This window comes from Apus apus, chromosome 3 (genome assembly GCF_020740795.1).
Source record: "Apus apus isolate bApuApu2 chromosome 3, bApuApu2.pri.cur, whole genome shotgun sequence".
In the NCBI taxonomy this organism is placed as follows: Eukaryota; Metazoa; Chordata; class Aves; order Apodiformes; family Apodidae; genus Apus; species Apus apus.
In genome coordinates this window covers 56589089-56608514 of record NC_067284.1, presented here as the reverse complement: position 1 = coordinate 56608514, position 19426 = coordinate 56589089, and the positions used below count along the sequence as shown (strand labels likewise).

Sequence of the window (19426 nt, the reverse complement as noted above, 5' to 3'; positions counted from 1 at the left end):
GTGTAAACCAGAAAAGGAAGGTTAAAGAAAGCTACCCCTCCTGATGAGCCACAGTGATGGACTGGTAACTACAGATGAGGAGAAGGCTGAGTTTCTCAACAACTGTTTTGCCTCAGTCTTCGCTGGCAACCCCTCTCCTCATGGATTTCAAGTTGATGGCCCACAGGATAGAGACCAGGGAGACAAAGTCCCTCCCACCATAAGCAAAGACAAGGTTCGTGACCATCTGAGGAACCTGAACATACACAAGTCCGTGGGACCTGATGAGATGCATCCCAGAGTCCTGAAGGAATTGCCAGATGCAGTTGCCAAGCCACTCTCCATGATATTTGAAAAGCTGTGGCTGTCAGGTTGAAGTCCCTGGTGACTGGAAGAAAGGAAACATTACACCCATTTTTAGAAAGGGTAGAAAGGAGGATCCTGGGAACTACTGACCTGTCAGGCTCACCTCTGTGCCTGGGAAGATCATGGAACAGATTCTCCTAGAAGATATGCTAAGGCACATGGAGGACAGGGATGTGATTCAGGACAGCCAGCATGGCTTTACTAGGGGCAGATCCTGCCTGACCACCCTAGTGGCTTTCTGCAGTGGAGTGACTGCATGAGTGGGCAAGGGAAGACCTATGGATGTCATCTGTCTGGACTTCTGCAAGGCCTTTGACACAGTCGCCCACAACATCCTTCTCTCTAAGTTGAAGAGATACAGGTTTGATGGGTGGACTGTTCAGTGGATAAGGAATTGGCTGGATGGTCACATCCAGAGGGTAGTGGTCAATGGCTCAATGTCCAGATGGGAAACGGTGACAAGTGGTGTCCCTCAGGGGTCCATACTGGGACCAGTGTTGTTTAATATCTTCATTAATGATACTGACAGAGACACTGAGAGCACCCTCAGCAAGTTTGCTGATGACACCAAGCTGGGTGGTGCAGTCGATATGCCAGAGGGACAGGATGCCATCCAGAGGGACCTGGACAAGCTGGAGAAGTGGGCCCAGGTGAACCTCGTGAGGTTCAACAAGGCCAAGTGCAGGGTCCTGCACCTGGACTGGGGCAACCAGAGATATCAATACAGGCTGGGGGAAGACATGCTAGAGAGCAGCCCTGTGGAAGAAGCCCTGGGGCTACTAGTGGATGAAAAGCTGGACATGAGCCACCAATGTGCAGCTGCAGCCCAGAAGGCCAAACTGCATCCTGGGCTGTATCAAGAGAAGTGTGGGCAGCAGATCGAGAGAGGAGATTCTGCCCCTCTGCTCTGCCCTGGTGAGACCTCAGCTGGAGTGCTGTGTCCAGCTCTGGAGCCCCCAACACAAGAAGGATGTGGACGTGTTGTAATGTGTCCAGAGGAGGGCAAGAAAAATGATCAGAGGGCTGGAGCACCTCTCTTATGATGACAGGCTGAGGGAATTGGGTTTGTTCAGCCTGGAGAAGGCTCCAAGGGGACCTTGCAATGACTTTCCAATACCTGTGAGGGGCCTATAAGAAGGCTGGGGAAGAGCTGCTCAGAAGGGCATGTACTGTTAGGACAAGGGGTCATGGTTTCAAGCTAGATTTAGGTTGGACATGAGGAAGAAGTTCTTTAATATGAGGGTGGGGGATCACTGGACCAGGTTGCCTAGAGAGGTGGTGGAGGCTGCATCCCTGAAGACATTCAAGGTCAGGCTTGATGGGGCTCTGAGCAATCTGGTCTAGTGTGAGATGTTCCTACTTAGAGGTTCCTTCCAACCCAGTACATTCTATGATTCCATTCTATGATTCTGTTCTATGATTCTATAAAAAGGGCATTGAGCTCTTGGGGAGAGTCCAGAGGAGGCCCATGAAGATGATCAGAGGGCTGGAGCACCTCTCCTGTGAAGACAGGCTGAGCTGGGGTTGTTCAGCCTGCAGAAGAGAAGGCTCTGGGGAGACCTTATAGTGGCCTTCCAGTATCTGAAGGGGCTACAGGAAAGATGGGGAGAAACTTTACAAGGGCTTGTAGTGATAGGATGCAGGGTAATGGTTTTAAACTGGAAGAAGGTAGACATTAGACTTTAGGAAGAAATTCTTTAGTGTGAGTGTGATGAGGCACTTGAACATGTTGCCCCAGGGAAGTTGTGGAAGCCTCCTCTGTGGAAGTGTTCAATGACAGGCTGGATGGGGCTCTGGGCAACCTTGTTTAGTGGGAGGTATCCCTGCCCATGGCACGGGGGTTGGAACAAGATGATCTTTAAGGTCCCTTCCAATCCAAACCATTCTATGAGTATATCATATCCAGAAGAACCTTCTTTAGGACTGGAGGCAGGTTAGCAGATGAGATCTATCGAGCTAGTGATGCAGTTGTGGTGGTCCGTATTGAACAGGATGCTAAAAGCTACAAAACCCTTTTTTTAGTGCTTTTATACAAATCTAGATGAGATAACTGTTGATGATGCATACCACCCATCCAGTTTCAAAGAAAGTATTGAAGATTTAAACAGTATTCAAAACACAGTAATGGCAAACTCACATGAAGAGGAATTCAAGAGATTGTGATTATATATTGAGCAAGAAAGCGAATAAAAGGAATTTTATAGTATTTCACAGACTTACAAAGCCTTGAGAAGTGAATGAGAGAGCTTCTGTTCTCTTTGGTTACATAGGAGCAAGACATTCTGTGAAGCAGGTGATAAATGTAAACTAATAAAGCAGTGCATTTATTAATGAGATCACTTGCTGCTGCCACAGGTAGTCAGTATGCATTGGGAAGAGGAATACAGGACATGTGTGCAGGTCAGAGACTGGTCTAAGTAGCAGCAATGGGACAGAGTGTGCTATGGTAAAGGGAAGGGCCAGCTACAGAAAAATAGAAGGGGCCTTCAATTTCTGGAAGGTGAAATTCTTTGTAGATAAAAAGTGATGCTCATGTGTTTGGGGGCAAGGAGAACTGTTCTAGTTTCACAAATATCAGAATGGCTTCTGAGCTGAGAGGTATCACTGATAAGTGGGACCTTGATGTTACAGAATAGCTTCATGAAAACACGGGTTTGATACTCAACAGCTTTCAAGAAGGTGCTCAAACATCAGAACTCATCAGGAAAGGAATACAGGACAAATCAGAGGTTGCTGTTGTGACCCTGTGGCCTTGTGGCATGTTTCAGAGTTCTCATGGCATACCTGACAGAAAACTTCAGACTGATCTGAGGTGGACTTCAGTATCTGTTTGCCTCATTCTTGCAAAGAGCCTTTCTCTTTACCTTGATCATGGTGTGATGCTAGGTGAAGCAGGTGTGAGTATAGGCCATCTCTGCCATCTACTATTACAAGAGCTTGCTTTAGAGTGCTTTACTTTCCCTCTCCTCTGAGATTTTTGCAGTGGCTTCACTTTGTGGTTGCACACAAGCCAACTAGCCCAGCAGCAGGAAAACAGTTAAATATAAAATTTTCTTAGAAATGTTTTTCAAATTGAAGTAAAGGAGAGAACTGATGTTCTTTTGCATATCAGTGGTCTTCCTTCAGAACATCTGCACCCCATTTTTACCACAATACTTTTATCTCCATAGAACGTTCCCAGGATTTGTGCTATTGTATAACTTTAGTGGCAAGGAAGCATAGGTTTTTATGCTGTTGTGTTATATGCTTCATCATCACAAGGGTTCCCATCCAAGTGGGTTTGAAGTAGGCAGTAGTTAAAGCCATTTGTTTCTCAATCATGGAAGGCTTGGAGATCTGCTTAAGAAGGGATGGCTTATGGAGGGTATCTGTTAGTTCAGCTCTCATTAAGTACTTTCAGATACAGAGGGTACTTTTCTGAGAAACAAGTCTTGTTTTCCCTTTGTGATTTTTTTTCCTTTCCCCTCCCATGAAAAAGTCTGGTTTGGGGTGAATCCCAAGACCTTCCATAACTAATTTTATATTACAGGATGCAGAGAGCTTTTCTAGGGATTTAACTGTTTTCTCTAGATACAGCCTTCTGTCATGGTTCAGATAGAGACATGAGCAGTTTTATTCACTGTCCCAGTTGTACCACCCACCTTGGCCATGCAGCAGTATAAATAGTTGGTGTTGGTGCACATCTTAGTACAACAGAGCTAAGGCACTGGGGAATGAATTGAAAAGTTGGGGTTTTTAAATTTTGTGGAAGTATCTTCTATGGAAAGTGCACAAGGCAAAATTTCATCTTGCATTAACTTTTATAGCAGAGAGCTGGGCTAACAGAATGTTTTCGATTCGGAGAATGAAGGCTGAGAACATTTCAGCTAGAAGAGGAAAACAGATGTAAATGTTGTTACAGATAATATGATGAACAACATATGCTTGTATAGTGGAGGTGGTCTGAGTCATGAAGGTCTTCTATGCTAATGTGTGTCAGGTTTTGTATAGTAACTCCTTGATCTACTTGCTTTGTTCAGGTCTGCTACTTTTGTCCCTGATGTGCAGTACAGCAAGCATTATAGTTTCTTTGTGTCTTCAGAAACATATTCTGTGTGGCTCCACAAATATTAATTGAAAGTGGTTGAAAGTTTAGCAGTTTGGTCTTAATTACTTGTTTGAACATAGAGGAGAGGTTATGTTTTCCCAGAGTCTCTCTCCCGTTGCAGGATCTAACACTGGGCTGTTCACGCTCAGCAAGCATTTTTTTAGCTTAGTCAGCTGCAGTCCATTGATGAGATCTCCTCGTGGCTCAGACTGCACTGCAGTAGTTTGCAGTGCCTTGCTGAAGACACTGTGCATGTTTGAGGGTGGCTCTGTGAATCTGTGGCAGAAAGAAGATGTTGTAGGGAGAACATAGCCTGAACATACCCTGTTCAGACAAGCATGATGAGGGCTGCAGTACTGTGTCAGCTAATGGAGAAAAACGTATTTATTTTCCAAATGCCTGTGCACAGTGTTAAAAATAAACTTCGCTGCAGTGAACAAGGTATTAGAAGAGGAGAGTATGCTATGTTTTTCTACTAAGTAGTTTCCCCCCACTGTAAAATGAGCTATAAAATAACACAAAGAATATTAACATCGTAAGACCCCAAATATTTGAACGTAGAAGCCCACTAGCTTTTATGCTTACTTTGTAATTGAAATATAGGTAAAACTGTAATGTTATGTAGAAGATTAACATTTTGACATAGAATAAACAGATTTGTGAAGCTGTAGTACATGGTCTACTACATTAGCTTGGGAAAGAAAGATTTTTGTCTTAAACATTGTATTGTAAAAAAGTAATTGGAGAAAAGGCTGAAAACACAGCTTGGTCACATTGGTTCACATAGAGATGAGGAAAAGGAAAAAATGCACCTATGTCTTTAAATATATTGCACATGTATTATAGAAATGTCATTTATGTGGGAATGGGTTAGTTATAAAACAGAGCATTGTGAGCATTGTGTAAAGGTTCTCATTACTCTCATTGTTGGTGTAGCAAATTTAGACTTGAGAAGGGTCTCATGTTCTGGTTTAAAACGTAACTACAGAAAGCCAATGCAGTTGAAACTAAATGTATGAAAAGCAGACTGAAAAGCTGATGAATTTGAAAATCTGTTAGCAAGCAGGGAGTCTTGTATCTTGTTATAACGAGCTGTTTCTCTCTCTGCTTTCCACCCCTGGAAGGCCTGGTTCAGTGAGGGTAACCTCAGATCATTTACATCAGGTTGTTGGTGGGTTTATTTCATGTAGCAGTTTTCTGGCTAGAGCTCTTGTGCTAGGCCTGAGGGAGAAGACTCCAAAAAAAAAAAAAAAAAAACAACAGCTCAGGCTCAAATCCCATATATGCCTGCAGGGAACTGAGATCCCATTTTCCATTTCTGAGTGCCTTTACTGCCAAGCTGTGGGGGGGCATACGGTACACCTAAATGTGTCATTCCTTCTGATCGATGCTGTTCCACTTGAAGCTCTGATTATTCTTCCCACTGGACTACAGAGAGAGGAACAGAAAACTATTACTGTGTCCGGTGGTGAGGGAACAGGGGCTTCACTCCCTGGGCAAGTGAATGTTGAGTTGGATTGCAGGTCAAGTCTGCCCTCCATCAGGTAAGTGCATTTGTTGCCAGGTTACAGAGTGCCTGTCCTATGCTTTCTCTCTTGGTATTAAATATCCAATTATTCAGTGTAAATAATTAAATATTAAATTATTCTGTGCCTGTTGGATCCTTTCCAACATGGATGTTCTTAGACTTACATCTCAAAGCACCCTATGGCTTAAGGGTAAGGGTTTACTCTGGAAGGAGGGAAGTGTGGTTTACATGTCTATCCAAGGAGTGGAGAGATTTTAGCTTTGCTGCATCTCAGGATTGCCACGACTGTCTTTTGTCTTTTTCCTTTTGGTAGAAAGGGACCATCTTCTCCATCTGACTCCAGGAAAGCATTATGAGCTGTAAATCCCAAATGACATGTGACTAACTCTGTACAATGCTCTCCAAAACATTTCCATTTCAGTAGTTCCCCTGTTCTGTGTTACAGCACATGAAAACCTTATCTTTCTTACTTAGCGCTCCCCATTCTTTCCATGAGGATGTTCTGTGCTACTTGTTCCCCTATAGGACCATGCCTGTAAGAAACCAGTAAAGCTCTGAGGCCAAAATTCTCTTGTTAAAATCGAATGATAATTGAATGATAGGATTACAGCTGGAATAAGCTTTTGATAAAAAATGCTCATTCTGAGCCCTGATTCTAATGTGTAAAAGGCATCCTCATCTCCAGCACAAGTTCTGGCACAGGAATCACATGATGAGGGGGTTGGCACTTGCTATTCAGAAAGGCAAATTTATTACCTTGGTTCTTTCTGATTTTAAAATCCACTGGAAATTTTGAATTCTCCTAAAGTAAACAAGGTGAGAGAGCATTTTAACTGTTATCCTTGGGGTCTTTTACATTAGAAAGAATAGTAGGAGACTATCAAGTAACTCTCAAAACTAATTTTCCTGTGAAATCTACGGAATTCTTAGCACTTTCACGTTTTTAGGGAAGAATAATACTGAGATTCAAATAAGAACCTCCACTGGGTTGATTGCTTTTTATTCTGTTGGAATAAGTATCTCTTGGCTGAGGTCTTTCCTCATTTTACTGAATTGAGTTTTAAGATTATATACTGTATTATAATACTAGTTCTTCCCTCTGATCAGGGTGGCCATCATGCTTCCGTACCTTGCAATTCACATTTTAAGATACAGCGACTGCTCCCATGGCCTAAAAGCAGCACTGACTTTCATTCTGCTCTCTTTCCAACCACCATGCTGTAAGCCACCACAGACAGTGGAGACCCCACTATATCTAGGTGGAGCTCTGCAGCAATCATCAGGGGAAGGGGATGATGTTTGAAGTTGACAGCAGTGAAGCCTGTGAAGTTGACAAATCAGTGATTGTACGGACATTGCTGATGAGAAAGCAAGGTGGTGATTGCAGAAAAATCCAAGTATCTTGTGTGGGAACCTGTGAATTCAAATGGGGAAGGGGACATCTCCGTTCATTTTTAGAAGGGCAAGAGATGAAAAAGAGCAAATTTCCTTGCTGGTTATTAGACCAGTTTGATTGAGGGAGGAAAAGAGATCTAGTTATCAGATAATTGTAGGTAGGAGAATCACTGTAGAACCATACAGCTGACCGATGATTAAGCTGCATGCATCGCAGCTCTCAACCTTGTTTTTTATACTGTTAGGTGAGATACGTAAGCAGGGGGAAGTTAGTCTCTAGAGGGACCCCTCTCGCCACTTTAGAGCACGCACAAACCACACAGGCTAACTCGATCCTTTGTATGTAAGTGAAACTAAATACATCAGGAGCCAACGGCCCTCAGAAGGATGCTGGGAGATGGCAACAGCTAAACAAGAGACCCAGGTTTCTGGAGGGATACAATATTGTATTGGTTTTAAATTCATTTCTGTTTGATTTTTTTCTCATTTTGTTGGTTTTTATCATGTTTTTCTTTGGGTTTCTCTCTGTTTTACAGTTCTTTTGGGCTCTTCTTTTGAGGCTGTGTTTGATGCGTTGGCTTCCCATCCGCTGCTCGTAACCATCTCTGCTATGAGTTGTGAGTGAGCCATCACCATGCTTCTGGGTTTTCATTTTGTTTTGTGCTTATATGGAAGTCCGAATTACACCTGGTTTTCTTTTTTCCCTCATCATATGTTTGCTTTTCAGCAGGATCGTGACAGCTACCTAAATACGATGCAGAGGCCTAGACCACTTGGGATTCTGCCTGAGGGGCTGGCAGACATTTGAGTGGTGCCAGAGACAGTGATTTTGTCACTTCTGTGGTTTCAGATGCAAGGGGAGGGCAGTTCTCTCATCTTACATTTTTTGGCTCAAGCTTCCTCTGTACATTTCTGACTCCCCATTGGGATAAAATATGCTGCTGTCATTAATGATTCTACGAATTGCTGTTTAAATTAACAAGTCAAAACACATATAAAAGGTACAGAATTTGTTTCCACAGAAGAAGTGGAGATGCGTATCCCTGCATCTCCCCATGAGCCTAACTGATAGAAGCAGGAGATTCCTAGAAGTCACAGAGATACTTCCTTTTAGTTCAGTTAAAGCTTCCTTTCACTTTCCTTCTTACCACTACTTTTCCAACAAGTCATTTCAATCCAAGATATATCTCCAAGTGCTTTCCATGGTCTGTGGCATTTCAGCTCTCTTATCCACCTTCTCTTCGATCTACACTAACTTTCTTTTCATTTTCTTACTGCTGGAAATCCTTTTCCTGTTTCCAGAAGAGGTGGGTTAATGATCCTAGATAACAGCAGGCCTGCCAGGAGCAAAGGTGGTGGATCTCCTGAGATTTTTGCACAGGCTTCCAGAAAGCTGGGGAGGAAGCAGCAGTCATGTTCCATGTTCCATGGACATAACAAAATTCAGGAGGAAAGTACTGGCATCCAAATAGAAGTTTTTAGGAAGGAAGCTGTAACCTGGGACATTCAAAATACCAAACTAGAGACCAATGAGGCAAGAGAAAAATTCTGTGTAAAAATAGAAAAATATCTATGTACAAATGTAAGGAGCAGGGATTCAGATCAATGAGGAAATACAAGGAGTCCTGAAAAAAGGGGGCATATATAGGAAAGACAGTCTTCATGTGACTCATAAGGGAGACACTGTAGGCACCTAAAATACAAATGATCCTGAGTGTTTGAGCTGGAGAATTATGAAAAGCTGATGGGTACAAAAGAGCAGAGTTGGGAACGATCTATCCACTTCATACAGGATTTTGTTACCTAATTTTGTCTTCGTGAAGTAGGGTACATTGCTAATATATTGAAGGAAACACAGTATAATTTTTGCCCTGTGGTGGTGATAATATTCTCCCAAGCTAAAACTCATTTTAACCCAGGTTCAGACACAATACAATATATTTTGTATCTCTGTCATCTCTCTGACAGCTCTATGTAATAAGTTACTCAGGCTTTGTGCTAGACATCATCTGAATGCAGAAGAGGTACATTTTATCCGAGTAACATTTTTTTATAGTAATGCTGGTGTGGAAAAAAATAAAAATAGATTATGTATGGTTTGAAGTCAGTTGAGTTATACATGATTCCATAGTCTGAAGCTGCTAACTGTTGCAATTTCAGTCTGTATCAAACATGGACCGGTCTGGACAGCAAGGATGCTTTATCTGGGCTCTTTGCCACTGCTGGGCAATGGAGTGGTGGGATGAAAGTTATTAACTGGAAGAAATGTAGTGTGTAAAGAAATAATCTGGAAAATTAATGTTGATTAAATCAATAGAACAAAAGTCAATAACAGTTGGGTATATAGGATGTGCTACGATAAATGCTCAGGCAGGAGCTGTGTATTTGGGTGAAAAATAAGGTATCTCCACAGCCATGAAAATATCTGAGTGCAGTGATTAGTGACACAGTCAAAAGGCATGACCAATTGTCTTGTGACTAGGAGAGTTGTCAAATATGGTTGAAAGAGGTGAAACCTCTTTTAAAATGTGCTACTAACATAGTTAGCATCTGTCATTTTTGTTCAGAGCCCTAACTGTCCTGTCGAAACAAGTGCTCGGCTGCAGTGCTTTCTCTTTGCTGAGATACCACGTGAGAGAGGACTGGAGACAGAGCCCTTTGGGTTCAGCTGCAGGGCTGGCTTGGTGAATTGTTTCATGTTGGCTGTGGGACAGATGCACAGTTAAAAGATGACTGAGCTTTTGGTTTGTTTCTGAAAGAGGAGGGGCATACGTTTGCAAACTGCCTAGAGTTGGTTTCAGAATAGATCTAATTAAAGACTGCAAAGATAGCCTGCCTGCCAAAAATAGTAAGTATTGATCTAAAAAGATTTTCAGAGACATTGCCAACCACACTGAAACCAGCACATGTGGTACTTGGTTCAGTACATATATGGTTGATAACTGAAGATGCTGAAGCAGGCAAAGAAGATAAAAGACAAATTCGTATGGACTGCAAACATTGAACAATATTTGTTTTGGAAACATTATGGGTTACACACTAGAATTGTTCACAATACCTTTTTTATCTTATGGTTCATGAAAAGTATCCAAACACACTAGCTTCACTCATAATTGAAAAGAGATATGTCCTTTTGCTTTTGAGTATGTAGAGGACATTTACTGATGCCAAGAGATGTATTCCAGTGGCCAGTATTTGGTTTTTCAGGGACTCACATCAGTAAACTCGCAGGAATTCTGAAAGATGTTTTGCAGTCATTTGTCAGTGGGAATCCTAAATGTATGCTCCAAGAAGAAAGAGATACATGATCATGAATATAATATCTTCACTATTACCTGCTGCTAAATAAGTAGCTTCTAGTTCAGGCTGGTGTACTGCAAGATTAAATGCCACATCAAGTGCATGGCATATGGATATGGGTTCTCCATGTAGAGTATTTGATTAATGTAAAGGAATTGTAAGATAAACTTAGAGCTTTTTTTGCTTGGAGTCAATATAACTTCAGATCTGCATTACACACCATTCATGTGTGTGTTAGTGGCACAGTGCTGCCAAACATGTTTAAAAAACATTTGAAGTTTTATCTTTTCTGAGAGTACTGGAACTCAGAGCAGCTTCCCTGTACCCAAAAGGAAGCAACTGAATTGTACACATTTAAACTGACAGAAGGGTGCCCTAGGATAGAAGTACAGAGTTTTCAGCTTCATTCTGAAAGTGTAGGCACAGCTGAAAGAACAGATATGAATCAACAGACCTAAGTGGGACAAGTTACCCAATTAGAGTTGTTATTGATGTGCTCAAATGTCTGCAAGAATAAGATCTTAATTATGAGTGTGTTCAGTTCTTTCCTCAAGCTTAGCCTTATGATGAAAGGTGTCTGGGCCTGAACCTGGTTTTGCTACATGAATTTTGAAAGCACTGATGTTAACTGCGGTGCTTCTACCTAAGTGGAAAGGAGTCTTCACTATGAGGGTGGTGAGACACTGGCACAGGTTTCCCAGGGAAGTTGTGGAAGCCCCATCCCTGGAAGTGTTCAAGACCGGGCTGGGTGGGGCTCTGAGCAACCTGATCTGATGGGAGGTGTCCCTGCCCGTGCAGGGGGGTTGGGACTAGAGTATCTTTAAGGTCCCTTCCAACCCAAACTTTCATGATTCTATGATTTGGTGGATATCATTATTTAAATTCATTTTTTTCAGAACAAGGGCATCTTCAGTAAGTGAACTCACATGATTCTTGTGGGGGCAGCAGCGGAAAAAGTTGGAAGTGTAGCTCAGTCCCCAGAACAGAGAAAGCCTCCAGCTTGGAGTAATAGTCTCTGGTGGACTGCCTTCTTCCCAAGGCTGCTGTATCAAGTCTGCGCTTCCCACAGATGCAAAAAACCAAAGAGAATAAGAGAAAGTAAATACACATGGTTTAGAATATACTGGGAAGAATCTGGAAAAAAACAAGAACTGTGAAAGTCAGAGGTGCTTAATTTGTCTAAGTCTTACAGAAGATGTTGACAAGCACTGTTGGCAAACATGTATGGTCATCTGTCCTGTGTCAGAGTAGGGGATCCTGGTTCTTGTCCTGACCAGGCTGCTGTCTGGCTTTGCTTAGCTCATAATATTAATGACTCAGGCTTGTACTTGCACTTCTTTACTAGCTTCTCCCTCGACCTCAAGTTTAAAAAGGAAAATACTATCTTGGATAATGTTCTCAGCTCTATGCCTAGACTGTTACTATTCTAACCTATCACTGTAGCCACCTTACCCTCTCTGTAAAATGAGCTTTTCTAGAAATGCAGAATTTAAGAATGCTCACTGTTTAGCTGGCTGCTAGAGCAGGTGAAGACAGTAAGAACTTTGTATCCCCTGAGTACATATGAAGTAACAGTGCATATAAGAAGTTATCTGGAGCTAGCTGCACAGGGGATTTAGAGATCTGCTCTGTCTCTGAGATTTTCTGTTATCTCCCTTCAGCCTCGCAATGTTGCTGGTTTTCGAGGAACGGTCCGTTATGCATCGGTGAACGCACACAAAAACCGAGTGAGTATTTTTGGGTTATAAGGCATTATTATTATTTCTCCTCAGAAACCTGTTCTGAGCAGAGGAGTAAGAGGCATGAGCTCTGGTTTGTTGCCTAAAGAAGTAGGTGTATCAGATTCATTCCATTAGGTGGTCAAGGCTGTTGACTGTAAAATTAAAATTGTGATTCAGTTATTGGAGTCTCTCTAGTTGTCAGGCTTAATAATTGTAATTATTGCATTATCAGACACTTCTTAAGGGCAGTAAAACCCCACACTAAAGTAGAAAGGTTAAGGGCCAGGCCGCTTGGTGCTAATTGCTAGCAAACTTGGTTGTGAATTACCAATTGCCAGGTCCTCAAATCCATCCTCCATCTGGAATTTTTAATATTAACATCATGCCATCAGGTGAAGAGCCACCTAGTGAAAGGCAGGCTTATTTTTCCCTGAGAAGAGCCATTATTTACATAGTGTCTGGCCTATTTCATTCTAAACACTTCCAGAAGTCTCATCCAATGTTCTCCTCAAAACGCTTGCCCTGTTTCAGTAATGTTCCTGTGTTGACAGTAAACCATAAGTCCTCTGGTTCTGCTGCTACCTGCTTGCCAGATGCAAACTGTCAGCCTTCCTGCATTGCCTCCAGGTTTCTGGCTTTATTTGGGATGAGTCTGTAGGATGACCAGTGACATGAGGAAGTTTCAAGTTTTTTTTAGGGAAAGAAACTACTGTCTGCAGAAGGCAGAAAAGCCTAACGGGGAGGGCAATTGAATGCCATCACAAGTTTATGTTGTTTTCTGGGAGGCACTGAGAAACCTGAGGTATAATTTTTGAAAGAGCTAGATAGTGCCAGCTGTAGCTGGCATCAGCTGCAGATACATTTAGACACAAAATTTGCTATATAATGCATGCTATTCTGAGAAATCATGTTCTAGACATTGGATATTGGGCACTAAAAATGACTTAATGTACTTTGATGGTTTCAGCCTTAATCCCCGTGTTTCAATTTTCTGTTTGCTAGGCTAGGAGAAGAGTAGTATGTGGAAATGTTATAAATGTGTAAATGGTTGTGGTGCTTTACAATGAGTGTTTTGCAAAAGCCCTTGAATAGATACTGTCTTGTGAAAAGAGTTTGAATGATATTTAACTTAAAAACAATAATAAAAAATACTTTCTACACATGGGTTTGTTTTGGGGGTTTTTTTTCTTAATCTAGGTTATTTCACATGCCATTAATAAATATTCCACTCCTGTTTACTCAGTGAGGGAGAGACTTGTGCTTTGTTGTATAGAAAAAAACACTCTCCTAATATATACACAAAAAAAGAAAACAAACGAGGTTAAGGTGAATGTATTGACATTGCCAAGTTTAATAAATGCTTGATTTTGCATCTTTAGTCTTCAATCTGGCTTCTTTAATCATAGAATGGGAAGTCTGACTTCTCTTACTGCTTTTTAAAATGAGGTAGCTCATCTGGAGAGCAACCCTGAGCATCATGGAACTTTACTCCTCAGTCTTCATCTCTCTTCTCTCCAGGAGATGGGTAGACATGATGATCTGTGGTCCCTCTTTTACATGTTGGTGGAGTTTGCAGTTGGTCAGCTTCCATGGCGAAAGATCAAAGACAAGGTAGGAAAGCTTGTGTCTGTGCTTAACATAGGGAGCTACTTTATTTTTTTTATTATGACTCTTGTTATTCCTCCTGCAGCTCAGTGCAGCTTTTTGCTGAAGTAAAGCCAGAGCCTGCTTTTCATCAGATCTTGCTGCAAGATGCTGACACACAGTGTGGAGCTTGCCTTATTTGGAGTAGCTGGACATTTTCTTATGCACAGAGTTAATCGTAGTTGATCAAGTGACTTTGACGTTCTTGCAAAGCAAACAACAGAAACGGGAAGACTGAACTGTCCTCTGCCAAATAAGCAGAGCTTTTAGAAAGGCGGGAGGATAAGGCTTTGCCATGCCAAACAAGGCAAATGGGAATTGCAACTGGGAAGTTACACAGAATAAAGCAAATGTTCATGTTGTCTTGGAAATACTTTGTGCTAGAAAATAAAAGCCATGGAAAGAAACATGGCACCGTTTGCAGAGGCTCTGCTGAAGGGACAGCTTCTGAAGAGTGTTTCTGATTCAGGATTACTCTTTGATCTTTGCCTGCAGTGATCAACCTTGCTTTGCTAGTTGGCACCAAACAGGAGCAATGTGTAGAGACAGTGCTGGGTCTAAGAGGCTATGTTCCAGGAATTATAGGACTAGATGGTATTCAAGGAATGGTAAGACTATATGAATATGAAGCAGTAGAGCTTGACTCTCAGATATTTTCTTTGTTTCCAGGAGCAGGTTGGCATGATAAAAGAAAAATATGAACACCGAATGCTGCTAAAACACATGCCTTCAGAGTTCCACCTTTTTCTGGATCACATTGCAAGCCTAGACTACTTCACCAAGCCAGACTACCAGGTGGGACCCATTCTTTGTTACCAGTCTGATGCATGGCACTCTGTCATTTTGATTTTCTAACATTTCCATGCAAATGTTGTATCTGGACCAGAAGAAAAAGGTGGGACTGTAGAGTTCTTCAACATCTCCAAAGTTTTTTCTTCTCCTTCCACCCCTGCCTAAAATAATCTTGTACTCCAGACCAGAAAGCTCTTCCCAAGCAGCAGAGTACTTTTGGCTTTCATTAAAACACAAAAGTTTTGAGATACTCCAAATGTGACAGAATTTTAGCACACCTTACCAAAGTCTACAAAGAGTCTATGCCAACAGCTCAACAGTGGACACTTAACCATTTTGTTTTCTTGAAGACTCATATGGGCCTCAGATACTACTATCTCTTTCTTTAGTATTAATCTTAACATTTTTTCCTCCCATTTACTGTTTGCTATCAGTATATATTTGATCAGTTACAGTAGCTCAACTAACAGAAGATAACAGAGGCAACGTGATTCTTTGTCTCTTTTTTATCACAGTGGTTTTCTCTGTACATTAAAGCCAGACTGTTGAAGACAACATTTTATTAGCAGATCTGTGCAGTCTTACATTAGTCCTGTTGATAGTGCATCAGATGAGTGGGAAAATGGTAGGAGGATGTTCCAGCAAACTACCTCCAACATTGCTTTGTGTCTTAGCCACATATGTGTTGCAGCATAGCAAGCACAATTTTTAAAAAAGAAAAAAATAAGGCAAATACTTTCTGGATAGTACAGTGAAAAAATTACATTTGCCACTAAGATGGAGGGCTATAGAGGAATAGGGGTGGACTGAGGAAATGCTGAGGAAACTGGATTTGTGCAGCCTGGCGAAGTCAAGTCAAAGAGGAGATCTGATTGCTGTCTTCCACATCCTCAAGGACAGTTGTGGGGAGAACAGAGGCAGATTTTTCTCAGGGGCAGTAAAGGAAATTATGACTAAATCTAGGAGGAATAAAATCAGAATGAGGATTCTTAAGTACAGAAACAGGTACCTAGAGAAACTGTGGGACAGCTCTGTGTGCAGCTCTGGAGGCCTCATCACAAGAAAGACATAGAGCTATTGGAGAGGGTCCAGAGAAGGGCCACCAAGATGATCAAAGGCCTGGAGCACCTCTGCTGTGAAGACAGGCTGAGAGAATTGGGGCTGTTCAGCCTGGAGAAGAGAAGGCTCCAGGGAGACCTTATAGCTCCTTCCAGTACCTGAAGGGGCTACAGGAAAGCTGGGGAGGGGCTTTTCATCAGATAGTGATAGGACAAAGGGTAATGGTTTTAAACTGAAAGCAGGGAGGTTTAGGTTAGACATCAGGAAGAAATTTGTCACCATGAGAATAGTAAGGCACTGGAGCATGTTGCCCAGGGAGGTTGTAGAAGCCCCCTCCCTGGAGGTGTGTAAGGCCAGGTTGGATGAGGTTTTGTGCAGCCTGGCCTAGTGGTAGGGTTCCCTGCTCGTAGCAGGGAGGTTGGAACCTGATGATCTTTAAGGTCCCTTCCAGCCTTAACCATTCTGTGATTCTATAATATTAAACAAGACTGGCCCCAGTACTGAGTCCTGGGGAACATCACTTGTGACCAGCTGCCAACTAGATTTAACTCCATTCAGTACAGCTCTCTGGGCTTGGCCATCCAGCCAGTTTTTTACCCAGCAGAGAGTGTACCTGTCTGTGCCATGTGCCACCAGCTTCTGTAGGAGAACGCTGTGGGAGACAGTGTCAAAGGCTTTACTGAAGTCCAGGTAGACAACAACCCCAGCCTTTCCCTCATCCATTAGGTGGGTCACCTGATCATGGAAAGAGACCAGGTTGGTCCAGCAGGACATGTCTTTCATGAACCCGTGCTGGCTGGGTCTGATCCCATGACTGTCCTGCACCTGCCATATGAGTGCACTCAAGATGAGTCTCTCCATAATCTTCCCTGGTACCAGGGTCAGGCTGACAGGCTTGTAGTTCCCTAGTTCCTCCTTCCAGCCCTTCTTGTAGATGAGTGTCACATTGGCAAGCCTCTAACCATCTGGGAACTCCGCTGTTGTCCAGGACTGCTGATAAATGATGGAGAGTGGCTTGGCAAGCTCCTGCACCAGCTCCCTCAGTACTCTTGAGTGAATCCCATCTGGCCCCATGGACTTGTGAGTGTTCAGGTGGTGTAACAAGACATTGATGGCTTCCTCCTGGATTATGGGGGTTTATTCTGCTCTCTGTTCCTGTCTTCCAGCTCAGGGGGCTGAATACCCTGAGGGTCACTGACTCTTTTTTTGTTGTTAACGCATTTGCAAAAACTTCTGGTGTCTCTTATGACAGAGGCCAGACTAAGCTCTTGCTTTTGCCTTTCTCATTTTTTAATCTGTATGACCTAACAAGATCCCTGTGCTCTTCTTGAGTTGCCTACCCCTTCTTCCAAAAGGTGGTAAACTCTCCTCTTTTTCCTGAGTTGCAGCAAAAGCTCCCTCTTCAGCCAGGCTGGTTGTCTTCCCCACTGCTTTGTCTTAGAGCCCATGGGGACAGCCTGCTCCTGGGCCTTGAAGACTTCCTTTTTCAACAATGTCCAGCCTTCCTGGACCCCTTTGCCCTTCAGGACTGTCTCTCAACCAGTGTCCTAAACAGGCCAGAGTCTGCCCTCCAGAAGTCCACAGTAGTGATTTTCCTGGCCCCCTTCCTCACTTCACCAGGAACTGAGAACTCATTTCATGGTTGCTAAGCCCAAGACAGCCTCCGACCACCACATCTCCCACCAGTCCTTCTCTGTTTGTAAACAGCAGGTCTGGCAAGGCACCTCCCTGGTAGGCTCGCTTACCATCTGTGTCAGGAAGTTCTCTTCCACACACTCAGGGAACCTCCTAGAATGCTTCCTCTGCTGTGTGGTGTTTCCAGCAGATGTCTGGTAAGTTGAAGTCCCCCACCAGAACAAGGGCTGGTGACTGTGGGACTCATGCCAGCTGCTTGTAGAATGCATCATCTGCCTCTTCATCCTGGTTGGGTGGTCTGTAACATACTCCCAAGAGGATATCTGCCTTTTTGGCCTTCCCCCTCATCTTTACCCATAAGCACTTGACCTTATAATCACAATCATGAGCTCTGTACAGTTTGAAACACTCCCTAACTTGTAGAGCCACCCCACTGCCTCTTCTTCCTTGCCTGTCCTTTCTGAGGAGCTCAGAGCCATCCATTGCAGCACTCCAGTCATGACAGTCATCCCACCATGTTTCTGTGATAGCAACTAAGTCATAGCTGTCCTGCTGCACAAGGGCTTCCAGCTCCTCCTCTCTGTTGCCCATGCTGTGTGCATTGGTGTAGATGCATTTGGGCTGGGTTATAGATTTCACCCCAAACACTGACATGCCACCCCTAAGCTCATCTCCAGTGAGCCTGGATTTATTCCCTTCCCCTTTTGAACCTATTTTAAAGCCCTCTCAATAAGCCCTGCCAACTCATGAGCTAGAATCCTTTTCTTCCTTTGAGACAGCTTTGTTCTGTCACCAGCAGGCCTGGTGCCATGCAAACCTCCTTATGATAAAAAACCCCCAAAACTCTGCTGGTAGCACTGGCCTCTGAGCCAGTCAGGTGTGTTTTCCTGTTTCTTTCAGTATTCTTCTCTGCCACTGAGGCGACTGAGGAAAACACTACCTGTGTTCCTGATCCTTCAACCAATTGCCCCAGTGCCCTGAAGTCCCTTTTGATCACTTTTGGACTTCCTTCTGCAACCTCATCACTGACAACCTGCATAATCAATGGCCGCACCAGACCAGGGAGTTTCTCAGTGTGTAAATACTGTGTATGGTTCCATTCCTGCATCTCAAAAAAGATATCTTGAAACCACAGAAGTTGTAGGGAAGGGTATCAGAGAGGCTGGAGATAGATTCACTTCCAGATGCGGAAATACTTAGACTAGGAAAGTACACTCTAAATAAAAGAGAGGACTCACATGTTCAAAACATCTTTAAAATCAAAGGTGGAGTGGCAAGAAGTTAATAGAGGATGATTGATTGCTTCTTCTTCTGGTATGCAAATGAAGAACTGCCAAATTATATTGGTAGGTGGCAGGTTTCATGAGCAAAAAGGTGCATTCTTTGCCATGAGACAGGTGTAGTCCAAAAGCTTATGTGTTTGATAAGTAATTAGGCAAATTCATGATAAAACATCCATGTAAGGGTACTGAGTACCAGAAATGCATTTACTAAAAGCAAGACTGTGATTCTTTTCGTTACTCACATTGAGTTTTGAGCAAGGAATTCCCTGCCGACAGCAGCAGCACAGATCCTGTTTCCAGCAGAGGTGAAAGGGGGCATCGTGACATGAGGCTGACAAGCAGAAACAATCCCATCATGTCAAACTGTCACAACAGTCACATCGCTGGACTTGATTATCTTAAAGGTCTTTTCCAGCCTTGGTGATCCTGTGATACTGTGATCCCTTTCAAATCAAAGAAGCTGCTACCACTGCTATGTCATGTCCACCCTGTGGAGAGGTGTTTCCTGTTCCTTGGTCTGACCCACAGTCAACTCTGGGAATTCTTTTCAGCAAACACAGTGCCCCTGCAGGAGTGGAGCATCTAATTCTAGGATTCACAAAAAGGAGGAAAAAAGATAACTCAAGTAAAAGCTGCA

General features: G+C 43.0%; 1 protein-coding gene across 1 annotated transcript in view; it reads left to right on the top strand.

Moving 5' to 3' along the window:
• The window catches only part of TTBK1 (tau tubulin kinase 1), a 103847-nt gene that overhangs the window by 45487 nt on the left and 38934 nt on the right, over nt 1-19426 (top strand). The window contains exons 7-9 of the mRNA XM_051613983.1: nt 12317-12382; nt 13895-13987; nt 14690-14815. Of these exons, the coding sequence (XP_051469943.1) occupies nt 12317-12382; nt 13895-13987; nt 14690-14815 (285 nt within the window). The remainder of the gene's footprint in view (nt 1-12316; nt 12383-13894; nt 13988-14689; nt 14816-19426) is intronic.